At 42.8% G+C, this 15074-nt stretch overlaps 6 protein-coding genes across 6 annotated transcripts; 4 read left to right on the top strand and 2 right to left on the bottom strand.

Moving 5' to 3' along the window:
- Positions 1-45: 45 nt before the first annotated feature.
- Positions 46-5024, bottom strand: PICMEDRAFT_15621 (hypothetical protein). Its single transcript, XM_019160894.1, has one exon. The coding sequence runs from the start codon at positions 4656-4658 to the stop codon at positions 150-152; it is 4509 nt and encodes a 1502-aa protein (XP_019018816.1). The 5' UTR covers positions 4659-5024; the 3' UTR covers positions 46-149.
- Positions 5025-5238: 214 nt separating this feature from the next.
- Positions 5239-5577, top strand: PICMEDRAFT_71743 (hypothetical protein; the record flags this gene model as incomplete). Its single annotated transcript, XM_019163994.1, has 1 exon — positions 5239-5577. The coding sequence occupies one exon, from the start codon at positions 5239-5241 to the stop codon at positions 5575-5577; it is 339 nt and encodes a 112-aa protein (XP_019018817.1).
- A 141-nt stretch (positions 5578-5718) lies between these two features.
- PICMEDRAFT_71744 (hypothetical protein) lies at positions 5719-7317 on the bottom strand (the record flags this gene model as incomplete). Its single annotated transcript, XM_019163995.1, has 1 exon — positions 5719-7317. One exon carries the CDS (start codon positions 7315-7317, stop codon positions 5719-5721), a length of 1599 nt encoding a protein of 532 aa, XP_019018818.1.
- Positions 7318-8021: 704 nt separating this feature from the next.
- Positions 8022-9083, top strand: PICMEDRAFT_15623 (hypothetical protein). The gene has a single exon (XM_019160895.1). It carries the CDS (start codon positions 8074-8076, stop codon positions 8962-8964), a length of 891 nt encoding a protein of 296 aa, XP_019018819.1. The 5' UTR covers positions 8022-8073; the 3' UTR covers positions 8965-9083.
- Positions 9084-9164: 81 nt separating this feature from the next.
- Positions 9165-11924, top strand: PICMEDRAFT_71746 (hypothetical protein; the record flags this gene model as incomplete). Its single annotated transcript, XM_019163996.1, has 1 exon — positions 9165-11924. One exon carries the CDS (start codon positions 9165-9167, stop codon positions 11922-11924), a length of 2760 nt encoding a protein of 919 aa, XP_019018820.1.
- A 278-nt stretch (positions 11925-12202) lies between these two features.
- On the top strand, positions 12203-14772 carry PICMEDRAFT_50592 (hypothetical protein). The gene is made up of 2 exons (XM_019163147.1): positions 12203-13040; positions 13149-14772. The coding sequence occupies exons 1-2, from the start codon at positions 12262-12264 to the stop codon at positions 14485-14487; spliced, it is 2118 nt and encodes a 705-aa protein (XP_019018821.1). The 5' UTR covers positions 12203-12261; the 3' UTR covers positions 14488-14772.
- The last annotated feature ends 302 nt before the right edge of the window (positions 14773-15074 follow it).

Genomic DNA, 15074 nt, shown 5'->3' on the forward strand with positions numbered 1-15074 from the left:
CAACTTATTTTAGTGAATTAGTTTCAAATATATTTACAGAATATCGTGAAAAAATACTAATACTAAATTTATTGTACATGTTTAGATTTGACATATCATATTCATGATCAACTATACATTACTATGATGCATCAGTGCAGCAACGAAGCTCAGTGGGTTCCATTCTCATTACCCAAACCTAGTAATTTTTGAACATGATTGAGCATGTCAAGACTCATTCCTGTCTGCTGCTCACCTCTTTTTACTGCTTCGGGTGATGCTTTTTTATTTGTACCTTCAAAATTCATGCTCCCATTGTAGCTTACTGGCTTCAACTTACCAATAGGTCCCATCCCGCCATTATTATCCTTAGTAATACCAAGTGCTGTAGTCATGTTTAGTATGCTTTGCTGACCATCATATTTGAAAAGTTTTTCTACTTTTTTTTTAACTGCTTGGTTGTTCTCCTCCACGTTGCCGTCTGCACTGGTACTCTCTTCATCATCCTTTGACATTGCCTTATCCTCATTGATATCACTTCTGCCATCAATGGATGCTGAATCTGTATTTCCAGAATTGCGTGTCTGTTGTGAAAATGAGGCAGTACTACGTGTAGGAGTTGAAATCCGAGTTTGCGACATCAAAGTTGGGGTAGAGGTATCAGTAGCTGTTGGTGTTTGAAGAACATTGCTTGAGGAAATTTCAGTGTTGCTCAAAACCGGGGTGCCAGAAGAGTTTGAAACCCTTTGTTGGCTCATCAGCAGAATGGGAGACTTAGATTTGGATCTAGAAATGAGTTTCGCATTTTTATTTTCAGTGTTTCCATTTTGTAAGGGTGACGGAGGAAATGATGCACTAACTGGGGTGTTTGAGTTAGATGTTTTGTTTTTGTATCCTCTTACCTTAGAAACGTCACTGTTACTTCGCGTTGGACTTATAATAGTTCTAGGGCTAATAGCAGTGGACAAATCGTAATTGTAACTAGCGGGGCCCTTTGTTGCATTATTGATACTGGTATTATTACTAACCGCAACCAAACTGGCCTGGCTTGCTTTGAATGCAGAGTTAGATGTGTTGATCTCTGCATCTGATACACCATTTCCGTTACTGTTGCTTTTATTTCCCTTAGAATCAGTGTTTTTAGGTCTGCTACTATTAGTTCTAGTATGGTCGTTGTTAGGGTCTTCCGAGTTGTTCAGAGTGGAGGACATGTTCGGATCAAGCCCACCACTATCGCCACCCGGACCACCAATATTGCTCATATGGTCAATACTTACACCGTCATACTCATTCCATAACCCTGGAATATTCCTTACTACTCCATCAATCAACTCCAAAGCATTTTTCGCAATGACAAAATCAGGTGAATTCAATTTGAGGATCCATCTGTAGTCCATTATATACTCACGGTAGGCTGAAGCTTCGTCGGCATCTGAGCTTGTAACATAGAGCAGAGCAGCAAATATACCAATCAGAGCAAAGTTTCGGGGAGCGCTGCTATGCCAAAAAGAGTGCAAATGTTCGGTTCTTAATTCTCTAACAAACTCAATGGAAGCAGTTAAACGAGTTTTAGCTGCATTACGGCAAACAAAAACTAACTGTGCAGGTGGAGCAGGAATATTTGTCGAGCCACCGTTTGTTGTCGAAGAATTAGATTCTGCTGCACTTGAGGATAATACTGGACTGTTAGGTGACTGAGAATCGGAATTTCCTTGGCTATTTTGAGACATCAACATCTGATTATACAGAATAGAGATGATTCGTCTGTGTAGCGTTATCTCTGTTGCAAAATATGAAAGCTGAAGATTTCCATTAGCATTGAATTGTTTAGGGCTGGTTGAACCCATTTGAAGCGTTTTTGGCAAAGAGTGATACCATTGTCTTAATTTCAACTGCAGTGGCTTAGCCAATTTTAAAAGTTCATCAATTTGTTTAATGTCTTCCATTGCACGAGGAGTATATAAAGTAAACTGAATCTCACTCAATATTAAAGAGAGCGAAACTGTCTGTTTGAAAGACTCTTTACCAAGTTCAACATCAACATATGTATAACCTTCAGTTGCTTGCTCGCCATCGTTACCCTTTTCCACAGATTCATTAAAGCTAGAATTTCTTTCTGGAAAGTCTTCATCAGTCAAAGGCTTAACTATCCAATTGGTGTTTTCTTGAATATGAGAGGGTCTGGATTCAACCAAAGAAGACCACTTATCCTGAATGTAGACTGCCCACGCAAGCCTACGACGAAGACCTCTTTCCCATTTAGGCAACCTCCATGTGGAACAATCCAACCCCAAACCTAACTCTTCAGCTAGGCCAACAACTTGTGTACATAACAACCAGTTATTTTGCTGTGACATCTGTATTTGATTTTCGATCTCTTTCTCAAGAGCTTTATTCTTACCCTTGGCCTTGATTTTTTCTTTATCCTCTGACTTAACGGATACCTTTTCGCTGCCCAATTCATTTGCAGTGTTGTTGGCTGGGCTGACATTTAATGATTGACACTGCAACAAAAGTAAACCAGCCTGGACTCCACTCAACTTAGGCCTTCTTGTGACATCGATGAAAGTACGCATTGCAAATCGTAATAGAGAAGTGACATCAGGCTTTGGCAGGTTTGCCAAACGTGGTTCATAATCCCACCATTGGATAGCTAAAATGTACACAGCCGCAAGAATGGAGGCCCCAAATTCACGATGAGTACGAGCATACTTCTCTAAGAATATTTTCTTATGTAGAACTGGAAACGATGGATGAACTGTCCTAAAATAAAGGTCGATCAAAATGTGGCCGTTGGGGGCAACATATTTTTCAACAGTGTCTGATTCGCGTTCTGATTGTTCGTACAACAATTCACTGAAATCATCACGAAGTAAAAATTGAATCGAGTTAGCCACCTTTCTTATAGAGTTAGATTTATTGATCTGAAATTGATCTATTTTATCCAGCGAGATCTCATCAAGGAACAATGGGTCATAAATTGAGGTTGGACCCACATAGAATGAAGACCTCGGAAACTGTAGACTCAAAGTTTTCTTCAACAACGAGTGTCCCTGCATTGTTGAATAGTCTTTGATTGGGTGGGTGTCTCGAACCGGGATATTAGGTGGAGGTTCGATAGTTGGATCTTCAAATTTCATTCTCTTGTTGTCTTGATCGGACGACGACATTGAACGCTTGATAGTTGATGCTTCATTGAACGTGCATTTTATACCCTTTTGCTGACACGCCTTGCAAGAATGAAGCTCAGCAAACATGACACATTTGGTTTTCCTTCGACGGCAATGGTCACAAGGCCGCACCTTTGTGCGAGGTTGAGGCATATCAGCTTTTCGTTTCAAGAACTCAGTCGGGGAGCTGCTGATAGTACTACTTGTTGGCTTTCCAGTGGCTGGATTAATCGAAAGGTTCGATATGTTATTGTTGTTGTTAATTTCATTACTTGGCAAGCCTGTTGCGTTTTGAGATAATGGTGAAGGCACTGGTATTGCCGGAGTTGATAATGCTATTAATGAATTTGTCAAATATGACGGTAAAGCCATACTTTCTTGAGGCAGAGAAGAAACTGGCACATTTTGCATACCGGTCGGCAGGCCTGCCGCTGCTGCTGCGGCAGCAAGAGAGGGGTTGAATGGTGCACTGAATAGTTTGTTATTTGACATTTGTGCCAGCTGTAAGATCTGTTGCTGTAGTAGTGCCTGTGAGTTTGCATTAAAATTGGGTACAAAGTTCTGAAAGTTATTTGGATCTAGCTGATTTGCAGAGAGCAATGCAGCAGCATTATGTTTTTGGCTTTGACTTTGGTTTTGACCCTGGCCTTTACTTTGTCCTTGGGCCTGTGTTGATGCTTGGGATGAATGTTGGTCCTGGTGTTTCTGGTGTTGCTGTAAAGTCTGCTGCAATGTGTTGTGGGCCTTGCTGAATGTACTAGACTGATCCATGGAGGCTGGGGATTTCTGCTGAAGTTGTTTCATGTTCAGTAGGCTCTGTGTCTCCAAAAGCAAGTTCTGGTAGTGCTGCAACTGCATGGCGTAATCGACTGGAGTCGAAGACGTTTGATTGGTGCTTGGATTTCGGCCTGTTGCTGCATTCTGGGAGGATCCGGAGTTCGGGTTGGAGGGCAGATTAGCCATGGTCTCGTTGGCTTGTTTAGAGGCAAGGCCTCTGAAGTTCAGATTATTGAGTTGGCTGAGCCCATTAAACGAGCCGAGAGCGGCATTGTGGGGGGTATTTATATTGTTCATTGGCGACAATGCACTGGAGAGGTTAGGAGACTCAACGGATGCGTTTTGCGAATCCAACAAGAAGTTGAGGTCCGGAGCGTCTTCCCAGTTCGATAAGTCAAACGGAAGAGCAGACGGCGTAATCACGCTGTTTCCACGTCCGTGTCCATGCCCATCGCTATTATGATTCAAATTGTGGTTGTGGTTATGGTTGTTCATACTCTGCGGCTGAGGCTGCGTGTGCAGATGCGTTGGCGACTTGGAAGGAGCATTCATCATGTAGGGCGAGTTGTTGGTCTCGGCGTTCCCCAGAGCCTCCGGCTTTGCAAAAACGCCGGCTCCGTGTTTCGGGGCCTGACCGCCTTCGCTGTCCATGTACAGGCCCTTATCGTCCTGGTGTCCCACTTCGGCGCCGCCCTTCCCTTGCTTGCTCACAGATACATTCCCGGCAGGCATAGCGTTTTATTTCGTGTATTCTGCTTCTCTGCTGATGTCTGGATGGGTCTCTCTGTACAGGACCTGGCCTTGCAATAATGGTTGTTGTCGTACAGCCGATGCAGACGCACTCTCACTCACTACCAGCGGTTATCGCAGTTTCAAGCAGTAGCCCCTGAAGCGGAGAAAAAACAGTGGGGATGCGTAGGAGCCACAGAAAATCTTCAGCCTAAACAAAGCAAAGACGTTAGAAAAATCGGATCCTGGTTACAGTACAAGCTCAACATGTCGGCAAAACCGTGTGCCGTGTGCCCCTTGTCTTCTGAGCTTTCCGGTACAACACCCGCACCCGTAGACTCCTCACCAGGAGCCGAATCATGTTCTCAGCCGGAAAGCAGGCAGAGCGTAGTTGGAAAGAGCTGAGCTCTTAGTGACACGTGCATTTCTGCCGTCACGTGCTCGGGTGAAACTTTTTAATATTTTTTTATTTTTTGGCTTTTTTTCCGTATCTATCTGAAAAGTTGATCTTTCCATCAACTCTGGCTTCTCTCTGGAAAGGTCTTGAGCGGGACTCAGACCAGGTAAGGGAGCAGCGAAGGCCATGTTGACGTTTTGTCCGTACTGCTCGAACATGCTGATTATTGCACGGTCAGAGGAGAGCGGCTCGAACGCATTCACGTGCCCGACCTGTCCGTACGAATTCCCGATAATGGGGTTGCAGATGTTCGAAAGGAAGGTGTTACCCCAGAAGGAGATTGACGACGTGCTGGGAGGGGCAGGATCGTGGGATAATGTTGACCAGACAATGGCGCAATGTCCGCGAGAGGCTTGTGGAAACGACCGGGCCTACTTTTTCCAGTTGCAGATCCGTTCTGCGGACGAACCGATGACCACCTTCTACAAGTGCACAAAGTGCTCGCATCAATGGAGGGAAAACTAGCGAGGCCTGGGTTGGTTTGCAATCGCACCTTCTGCTCTCTATTATATACTCTATACTATATTATACACTAGTCAAGACTCACGCATTTAGACATCCGGATCCGTACATCCACATGCATGCGATATTCGACTGCGCAGTCGATCAGTCTTCTTCCTCGGAGTCGTAGATCACAAGCGAGTTCTCGGCGTCGTTGGACTCCTCCTTGATCAAGCTGCCGAGTAGAGACCCCCGGCGGGAGGCACTAACGCTCATGCTAGGACTGAGGTGCATGCTTGGCCTACGCAAGCCGATAGGAGGTTGTGCAGATTCGCTCTCTCGTCTGACCGAGCTGAGGAGGCCCGACGGCCCGTACCTCAGACCTGAAGGTTGGTTGTTTCTAGTGCAGGTGGTGGCATTGGAACTTAGAGTATCAGCAGCGACAGGGTTCTTCGTGGACATATTGATATTTTCCAAGTCGGGTATTATATGGTCGTTACCGCTCACCACCCGTTGATGATGTTTATGACTGCTAGAAATAGCACCGTTGCTATTGCCACTCGATATTGTCATACTGGCCGGGAGGGAAGACGACGACAACGCAAAACTCTTGCTTCTTCTTTTACCACCAAATTTTCCGGCTTTTGTGTTCTCACTCTTACTCTTTCTTCTTGCCGTGGGAATGTTGTGATGATTCAGTTGGTACAATTTGCTGTGGGTGTTGGCTTCAAACTTGAGGTCGTTGGTAGCTGTGTTTGCGGTAAGTGGTGGGGTGCTGTTCAAAGGAGAGGAAGATGAGGAACCGTTGGATGAAAGCGTCGTCTTATCTCCAAGACTGCATAGAATGCTTGCTGCCTCAAGAAGTTGTGCCTGTTGATGTTTGCTGATTAACAACTTCTTCGTGCTCTGCCATTCAGCTGTGTGTTCCCACAGATGTTTCGCAAGTGAAGTGATATGCTTATATCCTTTTCCACATGCTTCACATTTGAGCTCTTCCTTCAAGCGTCCTGTTTCACCTTCGCTGATTCGTCGAACAACAAACTCTCTCGATAATATCGGGTATCCATTGGCGTCTCTAGCAATGCTGACGGGAAATTTATCGTTCTGGAGATGTAGTTTGGAATCTTTAGCACCAGCAAGTGACGATCTCCTCGAGTTGTTACTGGTATCATGATTTGAAGGAGCAGTTTTATTCGTAGTCACGCCAGTAGCTTTTGCTCCCATTTGGGTACTACTCAAAGGACTATTATTGTTGCTGGCTGGGACATTGCTACTGTTGGTTGTGTTCGGTGGAATAGGGGTATTATTTGGAGTTGGGTAATGTGTGTTGTTTCTGTGGACTAAAACAGGATGGGCAGCAAGAGCCTCGAGATGTTTGTGTCGGTCATGATCTCCAAGTTCAGATTGTTGTTGAATTCCTGGGGGATTTCTAACAGTGTAATGCTTGAACTGAATATTACCGTTGCTGGCTGCAACTGCCGGAGTATTTGGATTGCAATAATTCTCGTTATTTATACTTATACTGCTGGATGGGCTGGCAATGCCATTCGAATAATGCGATGGTGAATGTGGGGAGTGGGGTGAATGTGGAGAATGGTAAGTTTCAACATATCCGGATATATCAATATTCTTATTTGAATTCCCGTTGCTCATGTGATTTGCATTTGACTCTATCTCATTCGGTGATATTGATTGCGAGTGTTGCTGTATATGGTGCGGGGTGTTGTTATTATTGATTGACGAAATACTTGTGGAGGAATTCATGTTGGCTTCTTCAAGTTCCGGTAGTTATTTTCAAACCACCAGTGTAATAGGTGGTATTCAAATACTTGCAGGTGCTAACACTAGAAACCTCTAGGTTATGTGATGATAAAATGTCTGCCTGAGGATTCAAGGTATCCCTCTCTATATGGATTTCGTTGGTGAGTTCGAAGTTCGGTTCGAGGAAGCGGTTCCAATTGTAGTTTTTTTTCCTGGTGGTTTTCGTTTGCCGGCAAAACTCGCTCCACCTTGCAATACTTTTGAATGACTGTTCTTGTTGTTCTAGCAAGGGCCTTCTGGAGGTCGAGCTGAACACCTCTGGACGTACTAGTTTCTAATTCGTGAACCGTTTCGCAAAAAATATATTTCTGCGAATGAAAAAAAGTTTTCGACAAAATCTTGAAAAAATATGAGAAATGCGAAAATAAATTGAAGTGAAATGTTTTTGAAAAATTAATTGAGAAAGAGGAAAAGTTCCAAAAGCAGAAATTGTGCGACGTGTTGGAGAGTCGTGCCGCGACTATGCAAGTGTCGTGAGCGAAAGAAAGATGATGAACATTACTGCTTTGGGAAGTTTGTCAATAGATACAGAGACACTAAATATTCGAGGATCCAAGAGTTGGTATTGTGGGTGTAAGATAAACGGTACATGTCATATCAGAAGTTTATCGGAGTGTCTCGTTGTTTTTTCTTCCAGATGCAATTCTGTTCAGTTTACTTTATGACTAGTTACAAAGATCGCCAGGTCAATGTATAAACATGGCAGGTCGAGAAACAATGAAAGGCCAACGCAATTACAGCAATTTAACCAAAGATCAGCTAATATCTCACATACTCCAGTTAGAGTCAGGATTTCAAGACTTTTCGACGCAATCATCCCAGGTGGAGGATTTGTTGCAGCAGCAGTTAAACTCTTGTCTACAGCAACTAGAAGAAAAGGACAACACAATCCGAGAGATGTCTACGCAACTTGATAAGCTTGAGTCCACGCAAATGCAAATCACTGCACTGGAGACTGACAACGACTTGTTGGAGTCAACAATCAGAAACGTGAGAGCACAACTAAAATGTGAGGTCGAGCGACATAACGAATGTATTGAAAAGATAGCATTTCTGGAAAGTGAACTGGAATGGTTTAAGACCGCATTGAAACCCAACAAAGAGCCCAAAACCCATGCAGCAAGTACTAGTGATGGATTTACAGATACCACGGGAACGGAAAATTATATAAACAAAGGTGAAGATGGTGGAGAAGCCAAAGATTTGTGGCTGCGAGACTGGAAAAAGAAGGAAGAATCGTGGACAGATAAAATAAACTTGTTGCAAAGTCAACTCGACGAGCTGAGCAAATCAAAAGCTGAGCTAGAAAACAAGCTCCTGCAACAGCTTGGTACAGAGAAGCAGCCTGGCATCACGGATGATCGTTTCAGTCAGCACTTGGAGAAAGAATTGCAACAGCTAATGGAACACCAAGACGAACTGGTCTCCTCTTTACGCCAAAGTGAGCAAGACAAAGAAGTGCTGAAAAACAAACTGAAGTATCTTCAGAACAAGTACACCAAAGTCAGCCAAATTTCTGCCATGGTCAAACTCAGACAACGTGGTTTAGCCAAGGCATACACAACACCAGCTCTGGATCCCATTGCATAAGCTACAGTATTAATCAAATTAACCCCATAGCATTTCATTGTATACTAGATAGGATTACGTAACTATTTTGAAATTTCATCTCATCATAATAATAATAAAATATTTTTACTCTATTCCCATGAAACTCTTTTGCAAGTAACCTCTCCATTAGATCTCCGAGATTTACACTTTGTAAACGCTGTGTTGTCTGGCATTATCTAATGCAGTCGCTACCAAAGAAGCCGTCAACAGGTGGAAGTGTGGCAGGTGGCGGAAAAAATAACACAACTTCAAATACTGCTTCCAACAATAATCCGACATCTAAACGAACCAAGCTTTACAACTCCAGACAAATACGAACACAGATTCAAGATGAGTCTTTTACCAATCCTCCCAAAGGTGGAACTACCGCACAACAATTACGGAAGATGCTTAGCAATGGATCGATGATTCCAAATAAGCTCAGTATTCCAGATTATCTATCGGCTAGGGAGTTTGAAATAAGAGCCTTGGATTCGGCAATGATCAAATCCAAAAATTCCGGTGCTTCAAGGGTCTTCCAAACATTGCCTCGTACATTGAGGAGAAGAACAGCAAGTCACAATGTGCGCAGAATACCCAAGAGAATGAGAAGAAAGGCTTTGCGGGAGATGGGTTTACAGTCAAAAGCCGGTTCAGCTACGACGACTTTGGGTACTAAAGGTGTTACTGTTATGGGAAAACCAATCAAGCCGAAGATTGGGCGGGGTCGAAAAAGATGGGCCCTCATTAGAAAAATGAAATTGCTCAAATATGCTGCTAAGTGGAAAATAAAGGGGAGATTGCCTAACTCTCAGTGGATCAGTGTCTCGCAAATAAATTTAAGGAAAAAACTGAAACTTCTGAAAAAAGATTTGAAACTTTTAGATGAAAAACATGACCCTGAGGAGGCCGAAAATTCAAATTCCCACAAGTGGGTCAAACATGATGTGACCAAAATTAAAAAGCTTGCTTTTAATATCCATAATCAGTTGGGTTCGTATGATAATACATCTGTAAATAAGTTGAGCAAAATTGGAAAACTCACATCTGTTCAGTATGCTACAAGACAGAAAAACTTCAAATGGTTACCAACCCATATATGGCATGCAAAACGTGCTAAAATGATGAAGAGGTGGGAATGGACAATCCCTTTAGAACCGACTCAAAGATGCTACAGGAGCACAAGTAGAGCTTCGAGACTAAAGGGAGCGGTTGTTTCTGATACTTCTTACATTGGTTCACTGGTGATAAATGCGTACAGCAAGGGAAGTATGGAAAAAGTCTTAAAATACATTTCGGTCATCACAAAAAATAAGGTAAAAATATACGAGAGCTGTCTTTCCAAAGGAATCGCTTGGGAAGGTTATGTATATGACTTACATGACTCTGGTGATCCAATTGGTAGGATGACATTAGTTTTCGTAGAAAATTCTTTACAAAACACCTTTAGAGTTATGGCTAGATTACACCCGTCAATCTTTTCTACGGTATTCAGTCAACTCGTCGGAAACTTGGAGGGCGTTGAAGAGGTTACTATTCATGATTGTAAGTATTCCATAGGCTCAATTGACCTCACTGGTCCTAAGTCTCTCACAGCATTACAATCCATTTTGCAGTGCCGTCAAGAAAACGATTCCCAGTTTGAGAGCTTTTTGAAGCTTCATAAACTAAACGATCTTACTAGCGTTCCAGAAAATACCATTTTCACCTTTAACGTTTGCGATCCAAGATTTAAAACAAAGCCAGTGATTCCAGCAAAGTCAAAGATCAACTATGATGATCAACTAGATATTTTGATCGCTTTAAAGAGTAAGAAGAAAAAGAGCTTGAGCGATGATATTTTAAACCCAGAGTCTCGTGCTCAAACCTATGACAACCAAATGAGTTTGAAAGAACTAGGCAAGAGGCGCAATCTACACCCAGGAGAAGCTATTCCAATTAAAGAAAATGATGCATCTATTTGCGTAATGCTAATCAAATCGTATGAGCAGTGGACCATTTTGTTACCCTGGTTTTGGGTGGTTCCATTCTGGTATTCACTTGTGCATGTGCCTCATGTCCAGTTTGGAGGTTTCAAACAATCTGAGCAACTGAGACTAGAGCGTAAGCTATTAGGGTGGTCAGATATGGTTTTCACTACCAACGGTTACGTTCAATGTGAACTAGAGAGAGAGCAAGCTGAGCGGAAGTGGGAAAAGAAACCGAAATCCAAAAGAGTAACGTACGCAAAACTTAAAGTTGATGGACTGGGCTCCGGGGAAACACTATCACCCTTTGGGCTTGATTGGAGAGGGTTGCAGGTTATAAGGCTAGTTACCAAAAAATTAAAGCTTGAAGGAAACTTAGGGGGAATGAAAAACAAACAAAACAATCGGATAGTAACAGACGATAAACTAAACATTGTTCCTCAAACTCTCTCTGACCTTCCGATTGCTGTAAAGGCAATCCAAGCCGCAGAACAACAGCTAAAAAAGCAAAACCTGCATTCTGTGTTGCTGCAATATAAGCCTATAACACTTGCAACCAATATTACGACAGGTATAGATCACCGCAAATTAACTTTCAACATTAAGCAGCTTCCAGCACTTGCAGTCACTCCAATATATCTCACATGCGTCGGCAAAGGGAATGTTGTCTCTAATGCCAGGATTTACGAGGTAAACAAGAAGTATGAAAATTTCTGGAAAGAAACTGCATCAGGTGTTGTCACAAATATCCGTGGAAATTCTGTACGGGTAGGATCAGTTGCAGAAGCAGAGAAATTGTATCCAAAATTACACAACGTTGTCGGCCTCGTTAGTAGCGCAACCTTTAGTCTTGTCGAAGGGAAGTCTATAAGCATTGGCTTTGTTGACAGTGATGCAATTGATGGCGACGTTAGCGGATACTTTCTTGTCAGAAATGTGGCAAGCACATCTTACATACTAATGCATTGGAATTGCATAAATATGGCCAGGTAGTTTGTGTAAAGTTTAATGAAGAATAATTCCTCAGAATCGAAAGATATTACATTTCTAATCAAAAGCACTATTTTCCCTGTAGTAGTTAGTAATTGCTGCCAACTACTAAAAAAAGCACGAAATGAAGATATAATTCCTTTTTGTCTCTAGGTGATTTTCTTCTTGGCATATTACGCTTCACGGTCTGAGAATACTTTTCTTGTTTTTAAAGCCGCGAGAAGTGATCCTGAAATGGCTAGATCTAGTAGAACATAAACAAAAGAATTGAACCTAATGGAGGACTAGAGAACAAATCAAGAACGATGGAAAGTCCAGCAAAAGCATATTACAACAGAACATGCAGACGCCTACACGAAATACCTCTCATTACAGAAACGCTAGTGGTAACAATGTTGCGGCGTTAAGACCCTCATCAACACACAATCAGCGTTCTGTCTCAGAGCGCTTAACCTTACAAAAAGATGCTCATAAACCACCAGTACCAAACAACAACAACGCATATCCCTATACAACCAGCAACTCTACTTTGAATCCTCTTCCGAGAGCAGGCTCTAGAACAGCATCGAGGGCAGCGTCTAGGGTACTGTCAAGAGGAAATTCTGCTTTTCCAACACCTTCGGGATTAAACAGCATTTCTTCGTGTACACCACAAAGAAGAACCTCACTTTCTAGGAGCACATCAAGGTCTTCATCTTCGATCGGAACTAGTTCAGTAAGCTCCTCACGTATTCCAAGCAACACCATTTACTCGGACTCCCCTTTGTCCCTAAGTACTCTAGAAAATAACTCGCAGCGTAAAAGTTCTCGCATACGAGTCACTGTCAGGCCATGTCCACTTACTGCTGAACAGAATGGTAGAAATATGCCCACACCGTGGAATATAGACTGCGCAAGCTCTCAGATTGAGCATCCTGATCTTGGATTTTTTCAATATGATCATGTTTTCGCCACGCAAGACGATAATCAATGTGTGTTTGATGTGGTCGGTTCTCCGGTTATTCAACAATGCCTGGATGGATACAATGGTACAATATTTGCCTACGGTATGACTGGATCAGGTAAAACATACTCTATGCGAGGTGTGGTGAGAAACTCAGTGTCACTTTTGTTTGATAAGTTTGATAGGACTAACCTAACATCGAGTACAGCAGGTGATGTGATGGATCAAGATAACAGCTGGATAAATGAAAATGTCTTCGATGATGACACAATTGTCTCCAGTAGTTGTACAAAGAAGAAAATCAATTACATGACTTGCTCAATTTTGGAAATCTACAATGAAAAGTTGAACGATTTGTTGGCAGAGGACAATAAAAATACCAGATTCCCAAATCTTTCAAGTGATTTGAGGATAGTCGATGACGACAAGTTTGGTATTAGTGTTCGTGGACTACGCGAAGTTAGGGTCACATCCACAGATCAGCTACTTGCTTTAATTGACCAGGGAGAGCTATTAAGATGCACTGACAGTACAGACTATAACTACAGGTCGTCACGTTCTCATTTTATCATAATGCTGAAACTTTTTATGGAAGATAATGAAGGAACTGAGATTGTTTCATCTTTGAACTTTTGTGATTTGGCTGGAAGTGAGCGTGCTACATCTCATACTGACAGAAGGAAAGAAGGTGGATATATCAACAAATCTCTATTAGCCTTGGGAACCGTAATCACCAAACTCTCTGAAAATGTGGGCAGCTCTGCTAATGTCCATGTGCCATATAGGGATTCAAAATTGACCAGAATATTGCAGCCCTCACTCAGTGGTGGATCAATGGTGTCTATTTTATGTACGATCCAATTGGGCCTGAATGTTATTGGTGAAACGACAAACACCTTAAGATTTGGATTCCGAGCCAGAAATGTTGTTTTGAACGTGAAACAAAACACTGCAGATAATGATCTCGGAAAGCTAATGCAGGAAAATGAAAATTTGAAGTTGGAAATAGCGGAACTGAGAAGTCTTCTACAGATAAGCAACAACAATTCAGCGGGTGGGATCGCCAGCATGAACAACAAGACCAGTATGTGCGTTGAAAACGACGACCTATATTATGAGCTTGTGGCTGAGAACAACATACTGAACGAGCAAGTCGAACATCTGAAGAGGCTTCAACTTGAAGATAACATCAGACGGTCACAACATTGCAATGAAGAACTTGGTAAGCTCAACGATCTGCTGGATGGATTGGATCTCGATCCGGGCACAAGAAAAAAAAGCAAAGAAATATTTGGTATCATGGAAATAGAACTACGAGAGTACAACAGTAGGTTCAACGAAACAGAATCATACGTGGCGCATCTTGAAAACCGTATTCGTGTATCCGAAATCGAGTTAGCGAGATACAGACAATTACAGCAGCAAGAGCAGCTAGACAGTAGTAGCACGGTTCTGAACACTGTGGCCACTCTTAACATCTCGGCGCTAAAGCGTGCCGACCATGCCAAGGATGAGCTGCTCGAGGAGTTGCAAGAAGAGATTGCCGAACTCAAACAGACTATGAGACGCAAGGACGCCATGATCCGGGCCTTGCAGAAGGTGGGCGTGGCGGACGGACCGTAAACGCAAGGGCCATCTTCGTAACTTTTATATATATACATACATCTCTGGTTTTACCGTAAGTTACTCCGCCGCAAGTTCTTCCATCTACCTGCATTCGACGATCTGTCGGTGCCCATCACGCTGCCGCCCCCTGCCCTATCTGTTGCATCCCTGCCCTCTTCCTGCTCCGTCCATTAGTCAAGACGGGCAGTCGCCTGGCGTTCCAGGTGGTGCGAAAATTTTCAGAAACGTGACACGGAGCTTAATCCGGACGATTGTTCTGTTCGTACATTGTGTTTAAGCTGGCTGGAGGGGCTTGTTGAGCGTGTTAGGGAGGAGAATCTTACACGGGCCTGCACACGAAAGAACTGCCGTTCGTGAGTTTTCAAACGAATCACAGACACTTCTTTGGATAAGAGACTCCGGCTTTTGTGTTTACTGGGCTAGGTACTGTTACTCAGAGCCCTTTTTACTTGTTACTTTTCGATCTCTATTGTTTTTATTGTTCGACGATCTAATTGATCGGTATCACAGCAGCAATTGCTTATAGAACAAAAGCAACACTTTTACGGTAGTGCATATGGAAATGTCAGACAACCCGTACTCCA

Source organism: Pichia membranifaciens (genome assembly GCF_001661235.1).
Source record: "Pichia membranifaciens NRRL Y-2026 unplaced genomic scaffold PICMEscaffold_2, whole genome shotgun sequence".
Lineage (NCBI taxonomy): Eukaryota > Fungi > Ascomycota > Pichiomycetes > Pichiales > Pichiaceae > Pichia > Pichia membranifaciens.

Coding starts and splice junctions, on each gene's coding strand:
- PICMEDRAFT_15623 (XM_019160895.1), top strand. CDS start 8,074: ATGGCAGGTCGAGAAACAATGAAAGGCCAACGCAATTACAGCAATTTA.
- PICMEDRAFT_15621 (XM_019160894.1), bottom strand. CDS start 4,658: ATGCCTGCCGGGAATGTATCTGTGAGCAAGCAAGGGAAGGGCGGCGCC.
- PICMEDRAFT_50592 (XM_019163147.1), top strand. CDS start 12,262: ATGCAGACGCCTACACGAAATACCTCTCATTACAGAAACGCTAGTGGT. Junction 13,041..13,148: donor GTGTCACTTTTGTTTGATAA/GTTTGATAGGAC, acceptor TGTCTCCAGTAG/TTGTACAAAGAAGAAAATCA.